At 36.2% G+C, this 24,732-nt stretch overlaps 1 protein-coding gene across 4 annotated transcripts in view; it reads left to right on the top strand.

Annotated features, from left to right (window-relative positions):
* DMXL1 (Dmx like 1) overlaps nt 1–24,732 on the top strand; it is a 75,204-nt gene that overhangs the window by 24,594 nt on the left and 25,878 nt on the right. For 3 of the 4 annotated variants that reach the window (XM_085212872.1, XM_085212871.1, XM_085212873.1), the window contains exons 10-28: nt 1,788–2,000; nt 2,673–2,926; nt 3,028–3,712; nt 4,230–4,351; nt 4,801–4,890; nt 5,340–5,442; nt 6,971–7,087; nt 8,302–8,526; nt 9,215–10,909; nt 11,438–11,548; nt 12,781–12,950; nt 16,278–16,375; nt 16,966–17,131; nt 17,624–17,876; nt 19,703–20,793; nt 21,020–21,211; nt 22,336–22,412; nt 22,598–22,722; nt 23,494–23,742. In XM_085212872.1, the coding sequence (XP_085068998.1) occupies nt 1,788–2,000; nt 2,673–2,926; nt 3,028–3,712; nt 4,230–4,351; nt 4,801–4,890; nt 5,340–5,442; nt 6,971–7,087; nt 8,302–8,526; nt 9,215–10,909; nt 11,438–11,548; nt 12,781–12,950; nt 16,278–16,375; nt 16,966–17,131; nt 17,624–17,876; nt 19,703–20,793; nt 21,020–21,211; nt 22,336–22,412; nt 22,598–22,722; nt 23,494–23,742 (6,036 nt within the window). Of the gene's footprint in view, nt 1–1,787; nt 2,001–2,672; nt 2,927–3,027; nt 3,713–4,229; nt 4,352–4,800; nt 4,891–5,339; nt 5,443–6,970; nt 7,088–8,301; nt 8,527–9,214; nt 10,910–11,437; nt 11,549–12,780; nt 12,951–16,277; nt 16,376–16,965; nt 17,132–17,623; nt 17,877–19,702; nt 20,794–21,019; nt 21,212–22,335; nt 22,413–22,597; nt 22,723–23,493; nt 23,743–24,123; nt 24,238–24,732 lie in introns of all 4 variants that reach the window. The other variant, XM_085212875.1, reaches the window with a different exon arrangement.

Raw genomic sequence — 24,732 nt, 5'->3', positions numbered from 1 at the left:
CAAAGTTATTTTTAGGCATATTCAGACAGTTACTGAATCCAAAGACTCCCTAAGCTTCTTCTTTTTTTTTTTTTTTTTTAAAGTGTCATGTATAAAGCAAGTAGAAATTCACTAAGGATTTACCCAGAACTGAGAACCAGTTGGAAGTTGTTAATCCTCAGGAAGATGCACAAAAAGTTGTTAGTTAAGAATTGAATTACTCTGAAGTTTTCAGGTAGAAGAACACAGGTTCTGCTTTTAGGATAAGCATTACTTTGTTTTTGTGACTGGCAGTACTTTCTATTTTCTTTAAGATGCACAGACCAAATTTCTTCAGTATTCTCTTTCTTCATTTCCTCTCCCTGTCCTTTACCAACTACAAAATTGTAGATAGTCTTGTTGGTCCTTTCTTCTATTTGTGTGCCGTTTTTATTTTCTTACATTACAGCATAAATCAAAGAAAGAACAGTATTGTCATTAAAAATATTTTGTTTCTTGTGGTATGGAATTGAAATACTAGTTCATAAATAAGGAGTAGAAGTAGAATATCTGTGAAGACTTCCAGGAAATTAAATGCAGTTTAAGCTTTTAGCATATTGCTTTATGGCTCATTTGAGTAAATTACAGTAATTTACCTAGCAACTTTCTTGACAAGCTTAGATGATGTAACTTTGCAGCAGTCTGATACTTGTTTCTGCTGATTCCTCTGTGATTACTGGTTTGTTTTTCACCGAGTGTCATCATACAGCATTATAAAAAAACAAAAGTGAATCTTTTGGAATGAGAAATCCTAGCTTTAAATGATAACATAACTAGGCATATTAGTTCTTCCTAGTGTAAACCCTGGTACATGTGATGCTTGATAACCTTGTATACCTCCTGCAGCTTCGGTTCTGGAATTAAGACTGGGAAATTATCCTCAAATTATTTGGTTTGTACTAAGTTGTAGTAGCAAAAAGCAAGTGCAGGATGTGCTAGTTTAACACCACTGAGCAGCTAGCCCAGCATCATGCCACTTTTTCAAACTAGCCATCCTTTCCCCCCAAATCAGAAGGATTGGAGGTGAAGATACGAAGAAAAAAACCCTCATGTGTTGCAGGAAGGACTGGGAGATCATTTGCCAATTACCATTACAAGCAAAACAGGCTCAGCATAAGGGAGGCTAATGTAATCTATTGCCTACTAATAAAACTAGGACAATAAGAACTAAAAGCAAACTAAAAACACATCCCTTCTCCCCTGAGATTCACCTTTATATATGTCTTTCTTTTGAGCAGTGCAGGGGAATGGGGACCTTGGTGCCTGCAGGGCTGTTTCACATTTCTCACTCCTTTCTCCTAGCTGTCATTGTGCAGCAGTATTTTCCCTTTCTTAAATCTACTTTAAAGAAAACACAACCAGTACTGCTTGTGGCTCAGCTCTGTCCAGGAATAGGTTCCTTTTGAAGCAACTGGAGCTGGCTCTTAACTAACTTTGGGCAGGTCTTCATCTCCTTTTTCAATTCCTGCAATCCTTTGCTGCTAGAACCTTGCCACAAAAACCTGATACACAGGACCGTACTGTAATGCTGATAGGGGTATACTGAAGAAATACCCCATACAAAATCCCTAGTGGATAGCAACAAAGCAGTGTGATACTGAGAGGTGATGTTGGTTAAAAGGTATGGGTCATGGCGACTTATCCATTTTTCTTTTTTCTTTTTTCTTTATTTTTTCATGATTGAGTTTCGACTTGAAAACAGTTTCTCAAAACTAATTTTTTCCAAAGTACTTTGTTTTGAATAAAGTTTTGAATATTTTTTGTGTTAGATATTCCTCTACTCCCTTCTATCACATCTTTGAGTCTTGGTGAAAATGAAGAAAAAAGTGGACCCTTTGTTGTGCACTGGCTGAACAATAAAGAACTTCATTTTACCTTATCCATGGAAGTATTTTTGCAGCAAGTTAAAAAAAATTTTGAACATCATTCTCCTGAGACAAATGCTGAGGAGTCCAATCCAATGGATGTAAGATCAGAAGAAGGTAAAAGTCATATCAGAAACGAATGGCTTTCATTTTACAACATAATATGTAATATTCTTTCATCTGGACTGTGAGGCATGCAATTTAATACATAATGAATATAGAGATTGCAGTAACATTTCTGTGAATTTCCTTCTCCCTACTATTAAGAACTAAAGTGGCTCTTGAGGAAGTTGATTTAATGTTGAAGCTAAACTTTCTTGTATTCAGTATTAATGTGCACCACACTTAAGCAGTTAATATTTAACTGAATACATAATATTATACATAGTTTGATTGCTGTTCAGCCTATGCATGCAAAAATATTCTTATCCTTCTTATGTTCAAGGAACGTTTGGACGTTGTTTTGAGGGATATGGTTTAGTGAGAACTATTGGTGATAGGTGAATGGTTGGATGACTGGATGATCTTGTAGATCTTTTCCAACCTTGGTGTTTCTGTGATTTTATGATTATGTGAAAGGGAACAATAAATACTTCAAACTGAAATGCAAACTCAACAATATTGAATTTGTTAGTCATTGGCTGCAATCTACTGGAGGATTTTTGATTAGAGCTTCCATTATTTAAAATTCATGCTTGCATGAATGATATAAAACAATCTTGAAAAGTGCTCCAGCGCTTGAAAGACACTTCTTGCTAAACTTCTGAATATGATATGTTTGTGTTCTAGAAACTGATGAAAATGGAGATGAACAGAAAGGAAACGAAGAGAAGAAGGAACTGGGTGATGAAAAGACTACTCCAGCGTCAAGCCTTGTTCCTTTATCTTCTGCTGTTGTAGATCATGAAGTTGAAGTATTGCTTTCTGAATGGAATAAAAATGCTGATATGCTATTCAGCATACATCCCATGGATGGTTCACTGCTAGTATGGCATGTAGACTGGCTGGATGAATACCAACCTGGCATGTTTCGACAGGTGCAGGTATTTCATTTTTTTTTTTCAGGATTACACACTCTTGCTTAGTAGAAAGTATGCTGAGAAAATTTTGATACTTACTGTTTTTTTCTTTATTAAAATTCCAGGTGTCTTTTGTTTCAAGGATTCCTGTTGCATTCCCAACGGGTGATGCAAACTCTCTTTGCAGAAGTATAGTGATGTATGCATGTACCAAAAATGTTGACTTGGCTATTCAACAAGGCAAACAAAAGCCTCCTGGCCTTACACGATCTTCATCTATGCTTATCTCATCCGGACACAGTAAATCAACCAACAGTTTAAAACTGAGTATTTTCACACCCAATGTTATGATGATTTCCAAACATGCAGATGGGTCTTTGAACCAATGGCTAGTGAGTTTTGCTGAAGAATCTGCCTTTTCAACTGTACTTAGTATTTCACATAAATCGAGATACTGTGGTCACCGTTTTCATCTTAATGACTTGGCTTGCCATTCAGTATTACCACTGCTGCTTACAACCTCACATCACAATGCTCTAAGTTCACCGGACGTTGAGAATGCAAAACAGGCAAATGATTCTTTAAAGTCTAAGGAGTCAACAGTAAGACTTCAGGGTAGAGGCAGTGCAAATGTAACATCCCAGGATCCCAATGCAGTTTACAGTGAACTTATTCTTTGGAGAGTTGATCCCGTTGGGCCATTGTCCTTTTCTGGTGGAGTTTCTGAACTTGCTCGGATCAATTCTCTCCACGTTTCAGCTTTTTCTAATGTTGCATGGCTGCCCACTCTTATACCCAGCTATTGCCTTGGTGAGTTCATTTTCCTGATTTGTTAAGTGTCCCGGTACAACTGTAGTCTGAGCTAATAATACTATTAAGTGGACAATGTAAATATATGTGAATACACTGAAGAAGATATGTTAAGCTTGAATCCTGTGTTTCACAAATTTTCAAGCTACTAATGCTTTGAAATTGTGTGTTCTCTTTTGAAGAATTGTTGTGGCGTTCTGCCTTTTTCATGTACTTATTTTAGAAGCTAATGAAGAGATGTGCCCAGATGCTAGTGTATTCTTTAGATTGCAGACTGAGGATGATCACTTAAAAACGGAGGTAGATTTTGGTCTAATTTAAATACCAAATTCTGTTTTTCTGTATTCTTTAGTTTGTTTGCTAAGCATTAAACTTTGTAGTTCTTGGATATGAACAGAAATTAAGGAGGGAATATTTCTCATGCTGTGTTTTATATGTTGTAGATTTCTTCTTGGTGAAGAAGGGAGCCAATTGGTGTCTGAATATTTTGAGCAGTTTATGCATTCATATTTTTCAGGTGCATACTGTAATTCTCCAAGTGCCTGCTTTGTGGCTAGCGATGGACAGCATTTGAGATTATATCAAGCTGTAATAGATGCTAAAAAACTTCTGTGTGAGCAGTCCAATCCAGAGATTTCTGTAAGTGAATTGTGTGTCACGTTTTTGGAGGTTTGGAATCTCATTCAATGATAATAATTACAGATTTTTTACGAACTGACTAAGCTGGTTGCTGAGGATTTTGCAGATCACGGTAGTCCAGTTCTGCTTGTAAATACAGATACCATAAAGCTTTTTAGCACTATAGTGGTATTACAGTTGAAAAAATGTTTCAGCTCAGTGAAAGAGCAATAAACTGCTGCATGTGAGGCTTTTCAGATGAGATCAAGTTTTCCCCACATTTTGTCAATAGAAATAATATATCACTTGATAAAGCTACAAATGTTATCAGTGATCATGGAAACTTGCAGCTAGTGTATATAGTGTGTTTTTTCTAACACTTGCTTAGATGTTGCATCTATCTAGCAGACTGTTACAGAAATGGACAAAACTGAGTTAACAGAATCATTCCACTGACTTTTTTAAAACAGAAATACGTTGGTGAAGTTTTTAACATCATAAGTCAGCAATCTACTGCTCGTCCAGGATGTATCATTGAATTGGATGCTATCACAGAACTTGTAAGAACTTTTTTCTGTACTTGTTTTATACTATAAGCACCTTGTTACAAAGTGTTAACAATAGAGGTTGTACTTACAGCTTCATGTCAAGTGTAGTGAAACATTCAAAGATTCATTCTGATCTACACTGACCATCCAAGCCTACTGGAGTTCGCATTTGGAAATGCTCTTAGATATAGAATTTGAATTTGGGAGAGTCCTGCGTGGAGCCAGGACTTGATGTTCCATGTGGTTCCCTTCCAACTCAGGATATTGAGTATGATTCTATAATGTACTTGCTTTTGGTTTCATGGAACGTGTAGATGAGAAAATTTTAATAATGAGGTGCATTTTATTGGGAAATTTTTCTTGTATTCAACTTAACAATCAACTTAAAAGCTCCCATGTTGGAGAGAAAGCTTATGCAATTCACTCTGATGTTCAGTTCTTGTGTCTTTTACTTTCTTTAGCATGGCAGGAAAACACAATTATTCCATGTTTTTCAAGAAGACTTCATTTTAAATAACCAAGAGAAAGAAACACCCGATAAGAAGAATAATGTAGTGGATTCTGGTAAAGAACTATTTTTCATTAAATACTGAAGACAAATAATTTTATGTTACTTTCTGCAGAATTTATTGTATAGGCTTTTGCATTTTCTTTAAGAGCTTTGTATACTAAAGAAGAAATTCTAGTGTAAGGAGACTTATAATAGGTGCTTTGCTTCCTGGGGGACTAATGTGCATCCAAATTTAGACAAACTAGCTTAAGTTGTGAAGTACCATCAATTACTTTTTAAAGCATTTTGTTGTTGATACCCTTCTTACGTAAAGTGTTTTAAACTTAAAGCCTGTAGTTGTAAGATATGATGTAGCAGCAAACTTATCTACATCCTTTCATTAAGGATGTTCATCCTTCACATAAGCTACATGCTATCATAAGGCCTAATAACACAATAAAAATTATTCCAAATTAGCAAACCACCCCCAAAATACCCACAACTTAAAAATGCAATACTGTGAGTAGTGCATGGATATTGCTATAATTAGCGGGTTTATGATTCCGTGCATCTTAAGATCGTTCTCAAATTCTCTGGAATAATTTTTTTTCATTGGTGGAGTTGATCAGTGGTTTTGTTGCTTAGGCATCTCAATTTTGTATTGTTCTGTTCCAATTTAATTGTTTGGAAAACAAAGATCAAAATAAAGTTGTAGTCTGTGATTCCAAGTTATCTGCAGTAATAGTAAGACTGCTGAATATGAGGAAACAAAATTGTGTGAAGTATCAAAATGTTGCTTAAAACTAGATATGGGAAATATATTTTTGGTATAAGAAAAGAGACATTTTTTGAAAAATGACACGAGCTGAATGTACATAGTGATTGATTCTGAATTAGCTGTTTCTGCTCAAGAAGGATGTGGAGTAATAGATACTATCTATGAAATTGCCCACTACTGAGAGCTGCATTTACCAGAAACACAAATGGGATGATGGAAACAACAGAAATGAGGAAAAAAAAATAAGTGTTATGAGACAGTAAATTTGACATGTGTTTGCATGGAAGCCCTTCATTCTTGGGTGTCTGTATATATGTGTTCTGAAAGGCTGCATGTGCTGCTGCCATGTAAGACATTGGGCTAAATGGACCCTTTATAAGTATGACCTAGAATGTAGTGGACCTACATTCTCACTTGAATGTACCTACTGCTTTAAATCACTTCAGTTTTAATCCTCTACTCTTTAATGAAACATTTCAGGTGCTTGGCTTATGATATTTTTTGAAAAGAACAAATTCAATAATAGATGCTTAAGTGTATGCAACAAACACATTAAGGACAAACACGTAGAACTGAGAATAAGTTCTGAGACTCAGCTTTAAACACATGGGAAATGTTATATCCCCTCTGAAACAAAATAGTGACAGTTCTTCATGTGTGTACCTAAACAAGTGGCAGGGGTTATTGCTTGTGATAAAATATTCATAAAAGTAGTGTGAAAGAGTTAAATACAGTCATTGCATTTGAGCATCAGTTCACAGTAGCTTACTTGCTAGCTGGCACATTCATTTGAAATAAAATGTTCTTGTTCTTATTTTCATCAGGAAAACAGCGGAATGGATTTTCTGAAAAATTCTACTTAATAGTAATAGAGTATACTCAAAGCCATTCATTACTGCACATGTGGCATTTACATTTGAAGTCAATTCCAGTTTCAGTAGGTAAGTCCTTTTCCTTGTAGAATAGATGTTTGTTTAAAAAAAAAAAAAAGTCACTTTCTTGTGAATATATCTCCTACTAAATGGTTTTCTAAGTAATATTTCAGCTTTTGAAAAGAACCTCAATTCTTCTGTTAAAAGCTTACATCAAAACCCACTGTTTCTTTACTAGTTCTTAATTTTCACAATGCTGAAGCATTTGAATTCATCATGAGCCCTAAGTTTGCTATGTTTTTTAGTTTCTTAATGCACGTATATTCGTACAGTATAAATGCAGCCTAACAGTTCAGATGTTTTGCTTCTCAGAAGTTTTTGTTCTGCAATTTTTGAATTTAAGATATGTTATATTGGGCTGTAGTCTGAAAAGATTACAATTACAGTTATGTGCAAATCTAAACGCAGAAATATCCTAATTCTCTTTCAGATCATTAAAGCACCACTAAAACTATAAAGTTTAGGTACTCTAGGATTTTAAGGCAACGTAGATCAAACACTGACCACACACCGAAGGAGTTTTATAATGCATGTTCCTGTATTTTAAGCCACAATTTTACTTATCACACTTTTCCTAACAGATGCAGAATTTCAAAAGTTATTTTAAGTATTATAGATGGTCAGAAAGTTGTGACAAAACAGAAAATAAAATTTTCTAGTCTGCTTACATGGTGAAGGCATTACTGGTAAGGGTTTTGTTGTTGGTGGGTTTTTTTTCCTTTTTTTCAAAGAACACAGGTTTCAAATCATACTTTAACTGTGTTTTTTAAAAAATTTAAAAGGTAATGAAGCATTCATAATACATAATCTCTTAAATCTTACATTTTAAATGAATGTTGCCAAAATTTCAGGAAAAACTACTTCTTCCTGATTTTTGAGGTAAGACTTTGAAGAGTGTTTAATGTTTTCTAGCTGCAAATATTTCATGCCTAATGAAGCATTAATTTCCGTGGAACCCCACATGTGTAACTCTTCTGCAATTTTGCTGTCTCTAACAGTATAACTGTTTGAAGAGTTCATAATTACTAAATTGTTTTACAGTTCCAGTATTTCAAGTGTGTTACAATTTTTCTGAATCCGAATACAAGAGCATATTTCATTTAAAAGAAAGTAAAATTCTAAGTTTTTACCTATCCTTTGGAAGTTTTAACATCAGTGACACTGTCTCTTAGGTTAAAAGAGATTGTTGACCTTTTTTTTTAATAAAGCAAACTTTTTTTTAGATGAAAAGATAGATTCAAATACTCCTGAAGCAGCAGCACAAACAGAAGAGTTGTATTCTTCACCAGATCCAGAGAAGATCCAGTCACCTTTCACACAGAAGTATCAGGCCTGTAGAGCAAACCTTCAGAGCACCAGCTGGCTCACTCTGTCTTCAAAAATGGTATATAGTCAAGAGCTGAATTTGCCAGAAGGAGTGGAGATAATAAGTGTTAAGCCTTCAGCAGGTTTGTAATCTTTTTTTTCCTTCAGAGCAAAATGAATATCTAGTGTTGTTAGACAGTATCTACAGGTATTGTAATTTGGAAAGGTTTGCTAATGCTCATTCCCCTGATTTATTATTTTTTATCTGGATCCTGGAAGTAAATATTTTAAAAATAATATTAAAGTAAAGATTACTATACTATACAGCATAGTATTTCTTTAAGTCCAGATGATAAGAGAAATTTTAGAAACACAAATTTGATTTGCAGTCATTAATTAGTTTTTGGTGTATAAACTTAAATTTAGGGTTGCAACCAGAAGCCTTTCAAACAGTATTCTGAAAAGATGTGTAGAGTTCAGACTGGGAAATTTTTGTTTGATAGGAGAGATTACAGAAGTGTATCCTCTTTCAAGTGGGAGAGAAGAAAACAATGTCTCTTTCCCATACAACACAAAAACTGGTACCTAGTGATTTTAATATTCAAGTTTAAATTGTGCAATTTAAATCCTTTCTAGAGAATGACATAGAGATAATGCTAAAATGGCTCCACAGGATTTTTTTAAATACCATCTTCTTTATGAAGTTCTGGGAACAAGCCTTTTTATGAGGAAGTACTGATACTTAAAATAATAAGATGATAAATGAACAAAAATATTTTTACTTTTGCCCTGTTTTTTTAAATTATTTATAAAAAAATATTTTATTTTTAGGGCATCTGAGTAGTTCTTCCATATACCCCGTTTGTCGTCCACCTTATCTGCTGGCTACTTCCTGCACAGATGGAAAAGTTCGATTCTGGAGATGCAGAGTGACCAATGAATCATCAGTTTCTTCCATGCCAGAATCTAATGTACACAGTGATGTAACATACATTTGGGAAGAATGGCCGTTACTGATTGAGGATGGACTCCTTAGTAGTAGTGCTATTAATGTTCCAGGAAGGCCAACTGAAGTTAGTTGTGCACACACAAACCGATTAGCTGTAGCATACAAGCAGGTAACATCTAAAAACAACCACCTTTCTCAAGACTTTGTTATGCATGTTAGTATTTTTGAATGTGAATCTACAGGGGGTTCTTCTTGGGTTCTTGAACAGACTCTTCATTTAGATGAGATAGGCACTATGTTAGATTCTGCTGTTAGTATTGATAGCAATTTAGTGGCATATAACAGACAGGAAGTTTCTCTCTCGTGTGGTAATGTTATTCCTAGCACTAAGCACTTAGTGCACTTAGATTGGATGTCAAGGGAGGATGGTTCACATATTCTAACAGTGGGAATTGGATCAAAACTTTACATGTTTAGCCAGCTGTCTGGAAAAATGCAAGAACAAAATGGTAAAGAGACTGTAGCAATCTCCCATATTGGCAGTACCACTACAAAGGCTACAAACTTTTCTAGGTTTGTTCTGCTGCGTTCTGTTGACTTGGTTTCTTCTGTAGAGGGATCACCTCCTTTTCCAGTCTCCCTGTCTTGGGTGCGTGATGGCATTCTTGTAGTTGGAATGGACTGTGAAATGCATGTTTATTCTCAGTGGCAACCTCCTGCCAAGCAGGGTCTAGTTAGTACAGATTCCTGCAGTATGCCAAGTATAACTAGCTTAATGAAAGAAAGCCAGTCAGCTGCCTCAGGTCTGCCTCCACCAAAGCGAACCTTGACCAGATCTATGACCAGCCTTGCACAGAAACTTAGTGGGAAAAGATCTGCCTTTGATCTGTCTGCAGAAATGGAAGACTCTGGTCTTTTTGAAGCAGCTCATATGTTATCTCCCACTTTACCTCAGTACCATCCACACCAACTTTTAGAACTCATGGATCTTGGTAAAGTACGTAGAACAAAAGCCATTCTGTCCCATCTAGTGAAGTGCATTGCTGGAGAAGTTGTTGCTATAAATGAATCTGAACCTAATCATGATAGGAGACTTAGATCTCTGATCATCAGTGCTAGTGGAAGTACCTCACGAGATCCCAAAACGTTCAGCAAAACGGAGACTACAGACTATATTGAAATAGACTCTGTTCCACCATTACCGCTGTATGCTCTGCTTGCTGCAGATGATGATTCCTCTCATTCCTGTTCTGAAAAGTCTCATAGTCAAAATAGTCAAAGTAAAAATGATATGCCCAAGGACAATTATGAAGATCTCTTTCAAAATTCTGTTATAAGTACAGATGAACTTGTAACGTTTGATGCAGAGGAAGACAGTGTGAAACCGAAAGTAATTGATCTTTCACAATTTAGCCCAACTTACTTTGGACCAGAGCATGCCCAAGTACTTTCTCGTCACTTGCTTCATTCAAGCTTGCCAGGTCTGACTAGGATGGAACAGATGTCATTGATGGCCTTAGCAGATACTATTGCTACTACTAGTACTGACATTGGAGAAAGCAGAGACAGGAGTCAGGGTAAGCTGTCTCTTCTAGATTTTATGTGTTACTGTTTCACAACTCCTTCTGGAACTTCGCTGTTATTTTTGAATATTTTTGTGGCTTGTCAAAGCATTTCATAGTTCTGTGTTACAGTATATCCTCTTTGATTTGCTGTATTATCACAGTGTTTATGGTTCAGCTTAGGTTTCTAACTTTCATACAGTCCAAATCTGCATTGCGGAATGTTAATGTCAGTGTTTTTTAATTAGTCTATGTGCTGTAATTGTTTCTCCTTCACTTTTGAACAGACAGTTTTGATAACCACCTGTATTTGTTCTGCTACATAGAGAAATAGAGAAATAATTTTGTTTTATTTGATAAGTAACTTAATAACTTTGTAGATTTGAGATTTTTTCTCTTGCGTTTAAGGGAAGAAGTAAGCTATTGCATTTTTGTATTTAAAGCAACAGTATGTGTAAAATTACAAGGTATTTCTTCTCATAAGATATCAATAGCTATTTTTATTAGTTTCAGTGAAGTGCGTACCAATATGTTTAATTACAGGTGGAGAAACTCTTGATGAGTGTGGTTTAAAATTTTTATTAGCTGTTCGACTTCACACATTTCTAACAACTTCGCTTCCTCCTGTACATCGAGCTCAGCTGCTTCACCAAGGTAACTGACGTGTTCTTAAATGAGATGAATGTTACTCAGTATAGTACATGTGATTTTGTATTATGTCTGAAGAATCAATGAGGTGATTTTGTTATTTAAAAAACAAACAACAACAAAGACCAGTGGAAAAAACAAACAACTGTAACAATTTTGTAGTTTCAATTTTATTTTTTCAATTTTATTTCCCCAAAAGAACAGTCAGTAGCACCATGATGTTTCAATATCATTGCTTAGGAATAATGAAGCAGAAAATACAGAGTATCCTTTACTTAGGTTTTTATTACTTGGAGGGTGGGGTGGGGTAAGATCCTTCTCTACTTAGACCCTAAAAACTTTTTTGTACACCTAGTGTAATTATCCAGTAAACTATTTTTAAATGAAGTTTTTCTTGGTGCAGTTTTAGCTAGTTCCAACCTTATATTACAAAATGGAATATTTGATTAGGACTTACCAAATTTAAAGAGTTGGCTGTGATTATTTCTTCACCCTTCTATTGGTCATCAGAACAGATAATGATATTTTTAATCATTTGGTCTCTTACTCAGCTACATACAAGGTTAGAACATTTCCAAACTGTCATAACACAGTATTATTGACTTAAGTCTCTGCTGGTATCCTTTAAATTTGAAATACTGTCTCCTGAGCTGAGAAATTGGTGGGAATTAGAAATGCCTCTTGTGCTCTTGTAGAAGTGCAGTTAAGTGTGCCTTAGTGCAGAGCGGCATCCCATGGTCATCCTTAGAGTTTCAGTCATCTATAGCTAGCTTTTATAGCTTTTATAGCAATAAAATAACTGTTTCCCTCATCTCGTGGCTTTCATCTTCCAGTGTTCTTGTATGTCTCTGTTGTCAAATATGTTTTCTACTGGAGTAATCTTTAACTTCACATTTTCTGGTCTAAGAAAAAGTAATAAAGACATTGAAAAGTTGATTGACCTGTTGCACTTCATTTTATAGCTAATCTTTATACTACATATTATAAATTGGGCTTCAGTCAGTAACTACTCTTTGCAAACCATCTAAACAGTTTCAAAGTGGTATCATGCAGTATCTGCATGAGCTTTTCAAAATATTCAGTGTGCAGTGCTTAAAATATTTTTAAATTTCTGCTATCTTATCAGTAATGCCTTCAAAAGTTCAAAATAAACAATTAGGCTTTCTTCCCTTTTCTCTTAACTCTCATACCGCCTTGCAATTTATTTATTTTTTTTTTTTTTAATTGTGATTATCTAGGTTTATCTACCAGTCATTTTGCCTGGGCATTTCACTCAGTAGCGGAAGAAGAACTACTCAGCATGCTCCCTGCAATGCAGAAAGGGGATCCAACGTGGTCAGAACTCAGAGCTATGGGTATTGGATGGTGGGTTCGAAATATCCATAGCTTGCGGAAATGCATAGAAAAGGTAAAGATAGTGCCCTGAAACAAAACTGCAAAACTGCTTTTCAAATACCTATCTCTAGTAATTACCATCTCTTTACGTTGTTGGAAATTTTAAATATGTCCAGCCTTTCTGAATTTTGCACGCTATATTTATAATGAATAGTTTAGTACAATTTTATATTTAACTTTTTTTTTTTTTAGTAGTTTAAGTTTCAAATTCAAGTGTGAAATACATTTTGGGATTTTGGAAACCAGATTTTGATCATTTCAGTACAATAGTATATGCTATAATATACCGGTTGACCTAGTAGTTGTTTTTCTGTAGCAAAGATCTCTTCTGTGTTAGGAAGCAAGTTATGGGGGAGTGTTCTCTTCAGAAACCTATCAGACATCAGGCCAACTAAGCTATTACACATATGTCTTGCAAATTGATGTATTTCCCTGTCAGCAAAGCCTTCTGATGTTCTTTTCTATAGTAACTATGTGTTCAAATTGTCATGGATGTGGCAATTCCTAACCTCCCTATCACTTGTTTTAAGCTCTTGGAAGAGCCAAAAGTGTTGAGCTAGAAAATGACATGCTCAAGATAATTTGATTACAAGGCACAAAGTGGTAAAATGCATGTCTCTACTTCTACTGCTAGGTCTTCAGCAATTAATCATCATTTCATGAAAATTACTTGCCTTGTATTTAAATAAGAATAATTTATAAAATTGAAGTTTCCTGGGCCTATATCACTTTACCTGGGTCTTGGATAATTCTTACTGACATCTGCCCATTTTCCTTTTCAGCTTTCAAAAGCAATCTTCTCCTATTCTGATGGGTACCAGCCTCTTCTTCTAGTCTCCATCTATCTTTTCATTACCAGAGTAATTAATATGTTAATTTTGTTATAATTTCAGGAACTGACTTCAAATGTAGGCCTTGACAGTTGATCTGATAAAAAAAAAATACTTTTAGCTAATGGTTTTGTAGTTCTAGATGATGGAACAGGATATGTTGGGACGTGGTGGTTCAAGTAGAACCACCATACCTAGAGAGCTGTTACAGGTGGTTATGGTCTCTTCAGGAGAGATTGAACCTGTTAAGGTAGTCCAGAAGAGGGCTGTAAAGGTGCTCCAACCTTCTAAGCACCTCTCATATGAAGATAGACTGAGAGAATTGAGATTGCAAGCCTTAGAGAAGAGAAGGCTGCAGGGAGACCTAATAACAACCATCTAGTACTTAAACAGGGCCTGCAGGAAAGGTGGGGAAGAGATTTGTTTTTCTCAGAAGTGTAGTGATACGACAATGTGTAATGGCTTTTAAACTTAGAGGGTACTTTTAGATCAGATGTTAGGAAAATACTCCTTACTACGGGGGTGATGAGGCACTGGAACTGATTGTTGTGGGAAGTTGTGGATACCCCATCTCTGGACATACTCAAGACCAGGATGGATGGGGATTTGGGCAACCTGATCTAGTGGAAAGTTTCTCTGCATATGGAAGGGAGTTGCACCTAGATAGTGGTAAAAGTCCTTTCCAGTCCAGATCATTCTGTGATTTGATGACATGGGGGCAGTGTGGTGGTTTAAGTCTGTCTTGAGCATAGTGTTCATGAAATTTTGGTTTTCTGTCTTTGGTGAAGTATGGAAGTAGATCTGTAGTAAGATCTCCTGTTTGGAGATGTGTTGACAGAGTCCCAAGGGAGATTACTGAAAAACTTGGACCTTCTTCAAAAATGAGATCATTAAGGTGAAGGAGAGGCTGTCCCAGTTCACTAGATGTAAAGCTGGATGGGGATAAAGTTGACAGCTTGGCTTAATAGAGAGCTTCTTTAGGAACTAAGGAAGAAAAAGAGAATTTATGAGCTCTGGAAGAAAGGGCAGACAACTCATAAGGACTACAGAGCTGTCATGAAGTTGTGCAGTGAGAAAATGAAACAAGTCTAACTAGAATTCAGTTTGGCTAGTGCAGTAAAGGAAAAAAAAAAAAAAAAGTTGTATAAGTACCTCATCAGTAGAAGGAGCGTTAAAGAGAGTTTATTCTTTGTTGATATAATGGGAAACGTGATGAAAGATGAGGATAAGTCTGAGGTACTTATTGCTTCTTTTGCCTCACGCTTTGTTAGTAAGAGCATTTGCTCTCAAGATACCCATCCTCCTGAGTTGGAAGATGGTGATGGGGAGTGAGATGTAGCTCCTGTAATCCAGATGGAAACTCTAATTGACTTGTTGCGTCATTTGAATATTCACTACAAAGAGGCCAGATTGGGATTCATTCAAGGATGCTGAAGGAGCTGGTAAACACTTGGCTTTCGAATTGATTGGAGGTTAGTAACTATGACTCCAATCTATAGGAAGGGTAGGAAGGAATATCCAGGGATCTGCAGGTCTGTCAGTCCGATCTTGGTGCCAGGGAAGGTTGTAGTGAAGGTTGTCGTGAATGGCATTATAAAGGAGAATGAAAGGACCAACCACAGCATTCCTGGGTTTATGAAGGGCTGGTTCTTCTTATCTAAAATGCTCTTCTGTGACTAGAGAACCCACTTACTAGATGAGGGGAAAGCTGTGGATGCTATCTACTTGGATTTTATTAAAATGTTTGACACTGGTTTTAAAAATATCCTGAAGAAACAGTTTGCTTTTGGCTTGGATAGGTGTACAGTTCACTGGGTGAAGAGTTAGCTGGCTAACTGGGCTCAAAGAACCGTAGTGAATGGAATTTGGGCCCGTTGGTGGCTCGTTACCTGCAGTTTTCCCTAAGGCTCAGTTTTGGGGGTCAGCTTTGCTTAGTGTTTTTATCAATGATCTGGGTGGTATTTCAGGTGAAGAAAAGGAAGCTCAGGGGAGACTTCATCACTCTACAAGTAACTACCTGAAGGGAGGCTGCAGGGAGGAACGGATCAGTATCTTTTCTCAGGTGACAATCATAGAACTTGTGGAAATAGTCTGAAGTTGTGCCAGAGGAGGCATAGATTGATTATTATGAAGAATTTCTTCATAGTATGTGGTCAAGCATTGGAATGAGCTGCCCAGGGAAATGGTGGAGTCCGCATCCCTGGAGGTGTTGAACCAATGCATGGATGTGTCAGTGAAGGAGATGGATGAGTTATGGGACTTAGTAGGTCAGTTTTGTGGTTGGACTTGATGATCTTGAAGGGCTTTTCCAATCTCAAAGATTCTATAATGAAACTAGGGATTGTAGCAATGGTAGCCACACACATCTTTAGACCCAGAGTGAGAAGAGGGATTATTTTGTTAGAGAACATCTTAGCTCAGTGAAGCACAGGGCACGGGAGGAATCCAATCTAAATCTCTCTTAAATTCTGGTGTGTTTCTTTCCGCAACTTGTTGAATTGTCTTCACAGGTAGCCAAAGCAGCCTTTCAACGAAACAATGATCCACTTGATGCAGCCATTTTTTACCTTGCGATGAAAAAGAAGGCTGTTATCTGGGGATTGTATAGGTAAGTGATACCAGGGTCTTCATAATATATGATATAACTTGGAAAAGAAATGTTGAATGTAGTGCTGATTGAAAAGAAGCCCAAATGTTACCACTGAAAGCTAACAGTTTCTAAATAAATTAGTAAACTGGATGGGTAATCACTGAGATTCTTGTATTTACTGTGGTGATTTTGTCATTTCTAAAGGTGGATGAATCAAACTTTAGTCTCAGATGTACTCTAGCTTCATACATTGCTTAATTCAGATTAGCTTATAAGAGACTGCCTGTGTTGTGTTTGGGATGGCAGTAGTATCTTTAGAAGTGCTTTCAAAAATAATTTTGTGGGAAATTCAAAGAACTGAATTGAACATGTCTTTCAGACGGACATTTCTTAGTAATGTTTAACTTTGTGGACGTCCTAAAAATTAGGTTGTGATGTTACTTGCTGTTGAAGATCTTACCTTAATTTTTATATTTACCAATGATTTTGTTAATTTGCAATAGCAAAGCCTCCTGTGCGCTCAGTGTTACAATCGCATCTAACAAAATGAAGAGCAAAAATGCATCTAATAAACATATAATATTTTTATCAATTACATTCAAATGCAGATCCCAAAAAGACACCAAAATGACACAGTTTTTTGGAAACAACTTCACTGAGGACAGATGGCGTAAAGCAGCATTAAAAAATGCTTTCTCTTTGCTTGGCAAACAGCGTTTTGAACATTCTGCAGCATTTTTCTTACTGGCAGGACACTTAAAAGATGCAGTAGAGGTAATGAAATAATGAACTTCTTTGTTATATTGTTCTAAACTTAACAATGAATTGAGTGTGAAAATATGTAAGAAACATTGCAATTTAAATTAATATGACCACTGAAAATTCCAGTTTGTTTGCTATTCTTCTCTCTCACCCCCACCAATACATTAATGATACACAAATCTTTCCTTTACATCCTAGTTGTTTTGCTGCTGATAATGAAGAGGTCCCATGGTTGATTCCTCTGTAATAATACTAAGAAAGCTATCTACCATTAACTTGCTTTCAGATTCTCTGTTCTGCTGCATATAAATACAATGTAAATTTCCATTGCAACCCAAATTTCCAGTGTTTCCAAATTAATTCTTAGTTCCTGCTTAATTTTTGGAATTGATACACATATTTATGTTAGTCTGAACAGATGAATATCACTTCCAGTCTACAATTATTTCAACCAGAGAAGAAATTACAGTGTTTGTATTTATAACTGTACTTACTTTCTTTCAGGTCTGTCTTGAAAAACTGAATGACATTCAGTTGGCTCTTGTAATTTCAAGACTTTATGAGTCAGAATTTGAAGTATCTAGTACTTACAAATCTGTACTACAGAAGAGAATTTTGGGAAGTGTGTTTTCTGGAAAGGAGAGCACAGGAAATATGTACAGTGATCCTTTTCTGAGAAGTATGGGTTACTGGATTTTGGAAGATTATAGCAAGGCTCTTGACACTTTGATTAAACATTCTTTTGAAGATGAAGGAGGTAAGAATGAGTATTTTAGCTGTTAGGCTGGTTTTAACTATTTATGCATTTAAAGAGTATTTTCTTAGGTACAGTCTAAACATGGCTCGGTGCTGCACCTGGTTGCTCACCACCAGGCATGATAAGCTGTATACAGTCCAGGAGATTTCTGGAACTTATAGAAGATAGCTTCCTGAGCCAGGTAATAGACAGCCCCACTAGGGGTGATGCAGTGGTGGCACCTGTTACTCGCCAATGGAAATGGACTGATTAGTGACATCAGGGTAGGATGCTGCCTGTGCTCTAATGACTGTGCAGTGGTGGAATTCACACTCTTGAGGGATATGGGACAGGTAAAGAATAAAAGGAAGCTTAATTTTAGGAAAGCCAGCTTCCAGCTCCACAGGGAGTTAGTTAACAAAACCCTCTGGGAAACTGTACTCAAGGACAAGGGAACAGAGTGGGACTGGCAGATGTTTAAGGAAGTTTTTCTTAGAGCACAAGAGCTCTTCGTCCTCAGGTGCAGAAAGTCAGGAAAGGAGGACAGGAGACCAGTGTGGCTGAACTGAGATCTGCTGGCCAAACTGGAGAGCAAGAACAAAATGCACAGGCAGAGGAAGATATGGCAGGTAACCTGGGTGGAATATAGGGATAGCATAGGGATGCTGCTAGGCTGCACAGGGATGGAATCAGGAAGGACTTGGCAAGAGGTGCAAAGAAGGATAGGAAAGGCTTCTATAAGTACATCAGTCAGAAAAGGCTGGTCCCATTAATTCCTGAGATTAGTATTCTCAATGTTAAATGTTTCAAGGCAGTTAAAATGATGGCTGGCTTATATTTGGGTTAATGAGAGGAAGTTGATAAATGAAGACTCCCAGAGCTGTGGAAATTGATGTATAAACTGATTCCAATAGGAGTACAATACTTCAAAATTATTTTGAGAAATGAGTGATACATTGTTCAGTTGCTTAGATCTTGGTCACATGCTTCTGTGTTAAATCATTTTAAAATGCTACTTCTTTATCAATTTAGATAAATTTATCAATTTAGAGTCTTCCATGTGTTATTTTGCTTTGTCGTCTTAATAGCTGATCTTACACCTGTTCCTGTTATCTGTAGTTTTACTGTCATAACTTCTCATAGCAGAAACAAATATATTATCTCAGCTAACCTAGAAAAAAAAAGCTGTGAATTGTCCTGTGCTGATTGCTCCTTATATTTCAGTGTTTGCCTAAAATCTTTTCATACATGGCACAAGTTGGTAACTGAATTGTATAAGCTTGTTGTGGTTTTGAACATGAAAATTAAATCTTCAGAGGCTTCATTCATGCATCATTAATTTATTGAATGCTGTCCTGATATGAATATATGTAAGTGTTATGGATTCCTTGATATTCCTTTAAGTTGCATTTTGTTGGGAAGCACACACAATTAAAAATACTAATCCAAAACTTATTAAAAGATATGATATTTTTCCTCCAAGTTAAAAATATTCTTAGTAAGCTGGAGGATCTTAATGTCATTTAGTACTGGAAACTTTAGAAATTGAAGTTATCAGCAAGAATGTGGTCTCCTTTGACTGCAGGAGAACAGGCCTAATTCCAAGGAAAATAAATGAAAGTTTTTTTAAATTATACTTATTATATACTCTCACTCTGTTTTCTGTCTTTAGCAGTGATTAGATTTCCTCCCTATCTCCTTACGTATTCAAATGATGATGATGAAAAATTAATGAAGTCAACAACAGAATGAATATTAAGACCTAATAGTCTTATGTTGAACTACAAACTTTTGTGTTATTTCATACTGAGCTGTAGATTTTCCCTCATGATGCAATATCTTTTCAGATATAGGAGATGGCTCAGCAAGCTGTAATCCTGCAGTGTTTAACTTCTACAACTACTTAAGAACACATCCTCTCCTTCTGAGACGTCATTTTGGCTCTTCTGATGCCTCTTCCACACACATGTGCCTAACAGTGGAAAACGGATTAGCTGACAAAATCAACCTAGATGAAAGGCGGCTTTTCTTCACCACTGCATATGCTCATTTAAAAGCTGGTTGTCCTATGTTGGCCTTAGAAGTGTTATCAAAGATGCCCAAAGTTGTCAGGAGGTCAAAGCCATTCTGTAGATCCCCCAGCTTAATGGATACTAGTAAAGATTTCTCACCGTCTTCTCCTCTTAAAGAGTTGGAAATAAAAGACGAGTCTTCCAGTATTGATTGGTCACAGCCAGCTTTGAATGATCTAGGGTCATCTTCAGACTGCTCATCAGGAAAACATTCGAGTTCAACTCTTTCATTTGACTGGAGCCAACCAAATATAGTATTCCAAGACGAAGGCTTGAAGCTACAGTTGGACAGTGATGAGGGTGATGAGAATGAAGATTCTTCCCTGGTAATGAAAGAGCTAAAACCTCTGAAGAAAAATGAAAAATCCTATGAAACAAGTTCTAGCTACACAGAATCTTTTAGTGTAGTTGATGAAAAAGATATTCTAAGCCCATCAGAAGATATAATTTCTGCACAGCTGAAGTTTAGAGCATGCCTGAAAATTCTTACGGTAGAGCTTCGTACATTATCTACTGGTTGTGAGGTAGATGGTGGAAAATTGAGGTATCAGCTTTACCAGTGGCTTGAAAGGGAAGTGATAGCTCTTCAAAAAACCTGTGATTATAGTGTTGAAATAGATGAAATACAGTGTGGAATTAGCATGATGCCAGAGGAAGCTGCATTACATGGAAATACTGTAGACGTAACTGACCAGCAAAAAAACATGCTACAGAAAGGAAACTTTCAGAAAAGACATCAGTGGCTTCTGAAATACCAGTCCCTCCTACGAATGTTCCTTAGTTACTGTGTTCTCCATGGCTCTCATGGTGGTGGTTTGGCATCTGTCAGAATGGAGCTAATTCTGCTGTTGCAGGAATCTCAGCAGGTATGTGGGGAGATTGATTTGTGAGTTCTCCACTTTGGGTTGGTTGTAGGTTTTTGAACATTTTGTATTTTAATTCAGATTTTCCTATTATACTATATACCTGTTTTATTATAAATGTGACACTTTGCATTCTATAAGGTAGAGGTTTCTGTTTTGTTTTATTTTATTTTTAAGGGTACTGTACTATCACTTTGTGTGTTTGAGTGTGTTTCTCACTTGTTTTCAGGAACAGTCAATACAGACACCATCCAGCCCTGTTCTAGAGCAAAGCTCCGTACCTCTCCTATTTGCTTGCACAGCTAGTGCCAAAACAGTGGTGGCTAATCCACTGTTACATCTTGGTAACTTGACTCATGATATATTACATGCCATAATAAACCTCGATTCACCACCTCATCCAGATACACAGGATAACAAGGTGTGGGTCGTCTTTTTTTTTTTTCTTTATTTGTTATTTTCACTGACCAGTTTGCATGAATGTTTTTCTAACTGTATAAAAACTTCCTAATATACCTTCCTGATATGTAACGAAACCATGGAACTTAAATATTTTATCCTGTAATACTAATGTTGGGCTAAAAGAGAGAGGCCCATCTACTTCAGTTACACTTTCACAACTGGATATTTGTCTGAGATAATATCTGTTATGGAAAGCACCACCAATGTCACTGTTGGCTTTATTACAGTACAATCATAATTTCTGTTATCTTAATGGTAAGCTATCTTCAATCCTACACCTAAGTAAAATTAAATTTAGAAGTATAAAAATTGGTCTGCAAAGTGTAGAAAATGTTAAAGAAACATTTCTGTCAAGCGATATTTATTTTTCACAATAGAATGTTATTTATTTAATTTTCCATAAGATTTCTAGTATATTTAGGCTGGGACTGGAGATAAGATCTAAAGTTTAAGTTAAACCTTTCCTGCCATTTTGTATGTGTTAGGTTTTGCTGTGCATATATAGAGAGTGCTCCAGGGATTGATTTCTTAGTTCCTATTCTGTGTCTGATTTCAGAGGATACAGATAAATATCTATTTTACTTTTTATAAATATGCAGGTGCTTCTTAAGGTACATGAAATATGTCAGTTATGAGGAGAAAAGTTGATGTTCAGTACGATACTGAGTAAATTGTGTCTGAGAGCTGTACAAATGTGTTCAACAACTAAGTTGCATTACAGTCTTCATTATGAAGCATGGCATCTTTAATTCTGAGCCAACATGCTGTCTTAGGGTATAATCATTCGTTGTTTAATGGTTTAAGATGGTCCTCTTTCCTAACAAAAGGCAATGCAGCTAAAGTTGAGCTGTGACTGTGGGTAGTTTGGATTGTGTGAGTGCTTTCCATCCCTTTCAGTACAAAGTGAGTTGACTTAGTTGAAATGAATTTTGATGAGAAGGAGCCAGTGTTAGTAATTTTTGCCTTTAGTGCTCGCATCTTCTACATGAGTGCCCCTTTTACAAACCTGTATGTATTAAATACAATGATAATAACCACAGTTTATCTTGAGTGTGATACGTGCTATAAAACTTTATCTTCCAGATATATGTAATGCATAACTTAGCAGCATCGCTTTCGGCTTGCATCTACCAATGTCTTTGTGATGGCCACAGTTACAGGTAAGGTCTTTGAAAAAAACTTTTTAGAGAAAAGATTGATTCACTGTGATGATTGTGCAATATGTAGAGCAGCTGGAGGCAGTACTGACATCTGCCTATGTTCAGTAAAGGCTATAACTTGAATAATTTTAAACCAAGCAGATGTGTTTTTTTGTTTGTTTGTTTTAATATGACGTGTTTTACAGCTCATTTCAAGCAAATCAGTTTACTGGAACAGTTTATCAGACAGTGCTGTTAACTCAGCGCAATTCTCTCAGATCAACATTGGAAGAAACAGTGACTCCCAATACACCACCAGCTCAGTGGCCAGGTATGTACAGTTTTTTTGTTTCTTTCCTCTCATGAAAAAATGTGGAGATGCACTGTAAAAGCTCTAGACTTTTTAATAGTATATATAACAAAATACTGGTAGAAGTGAGTTATTGAAGTTTATCTTCAGTTATTCCCTGACTCGACTGATATTGCTTTCTCTTACTAAAAATTGCTAGGTGGGTCTTTTAGTAAAGAGTCAATAAAAGTAGAATGAAGCATTGTAGAGCATAGGCTCTGCTTTCTCTCGCTGCAGGCAGCTCTTCAGTCTCACTATTCTTCTGCTTTCTTATCCTTTCAATCTATTTTCAAGTGTATCTTAGCGGTCTGTGTCAGAATGACTGCAGCTGTGGTCCAGCTATTGAGCTAACTCAAAACTGTTGAAAATGGGAAGTTTTTAACCTATTATATTCTGCTGCAGCTCTGAAACCTGTTTAGCCCTTGCTGGGATGAAGCTACACTGGTCTCATTACAGAGTGTGTAAGCTACATATAATTGATCTGTATGAGCTTCAGTTGACAACAGAAACTTCAATTTGAGCATAACCAAGGAATATGTTTACATATTATATGTTTTGTTTTCCTATACCAAAACTTTAAAGAAACATTCAAGAAATTTTTCTGAGAACCTCAAGCAGTTTTTGTGTTTGGATATTGGGATATAGAATGCAGCAATATTAGGATGTCTGTCTCTTGGACTTTTCAGTTTCCTCTGAAGCAGAATTTTTAACATGTACACATTCAGCTTCTGGGGTATTTTTGTATTTCAACAGGAATAACAGCTCTAGTACGTCTCTTGAATTCTGCTGGTGAGGAAGCTCAGCCAGGGCTCACAGTCTTACTTTGTGAAATTCTAACTGCAGTCTATCTGAGTCTCTTCATCCATGGCCTAGCAACACATTCCAGCAATGAGTTGTATAGAATTATGGCTCATCCACTTAACAACAAAATGTGGTCTGCAATCTTTGGAGGAGGAGCTCATACACCTATCAGAGGACAGCAGCAATTAAAGACAAAAACTGGTATGTCTTTTTTTTGGAGGGGTAGGTGGGGAAGCTGTTCTTTTTGTTGTTGGAAGATGTTTTTACTGCTGAAAGCTTAAGACTAATTTCATGAAAGTCTGTTCAATAGTAATTAAATCTGCAAATTAAAATAATCTGAAATTCTTAACAGATATTCTGCAAAAGAGAGTGGGAAGCAGAAAAGCAGGTGTGGTATTTAGTGTTACTGGTTTTTAGTTAGTAGAACTGCTGTAATATGATGGGGTTACATTCATTTTAAGTAAAAAATTTTCAATTCAATTAAAACATAGTTTTTAATATTCATTTTAAAGCTTTCCAGTTCTGTCCTAATGATAATATATTCCCACTTTACAGACACAATGTGTTTTCTCTCTTTGGCAGGTAGGCACTTCCCAATGCCTAGCCCACATCAGGTAGTAGTGTTCTCCATGGAATGCGTGGGGTTTTCGAAATCCCTTACTGCCTTCAGTACTCATAGTCCTACCAAGTCTGCAGGCAAGATAATAGATTTAGTACTAGGCCTCTACATGCAGTTTGCTATGTGTGGTTTTCTTTTTTTTTTTTTTTTGCATATATAGAAAGAGAGAAAAACTTCTGTTTGCAAGCCATGACATCAAAATTTAAAGCCATGTTCTGTAATTACAACAGCTATCCAATCAGGTCTTTTTACAAAGAAATTTGCTAGTGCTGTAGTACTCTTACTGTACTTCCTTTGAAATAAGTTTAAAATATTTTTTTCCATGGTTTGAAATGATCAGAAGTGTTTCATATCTTTTAGAGAGCTGCTTGTTTTGCTTCATGAATATAAGCATTATTATGCATGTGGATTTCTAAGTGTTCATTCTAAACATGACAAAGAAAAGGTGCCTTGTTTCTATTCAATTTTGACATTTTGAGAGCACTTTACTTTTTCTGAATTTAAACCTGAAGAATTTAAACTATCCACAATGAATTTTGTAGGTTTTTTTGTACACATTTCTGCTTTCTAAC

Source organism: Meleagris gallopavo, chromosome Z (genome assembly GCF_905368555.1).
Source record: "Meleagris gallopavo chromosome Z, MGAL_WU_HG_1.1, whole genome shotgun sequence".
NCBI classification, from domain to species: Eukaryota; Metazoa; Chordata; class Aves; order Galliformes; family Phasianidae; genus Meleagris; species Meleagris gallopavo.
Note: the sequence above shows the minus strand (reverse complement) of the source record. Positions and strands in the feature narration are given on the sequence as shown.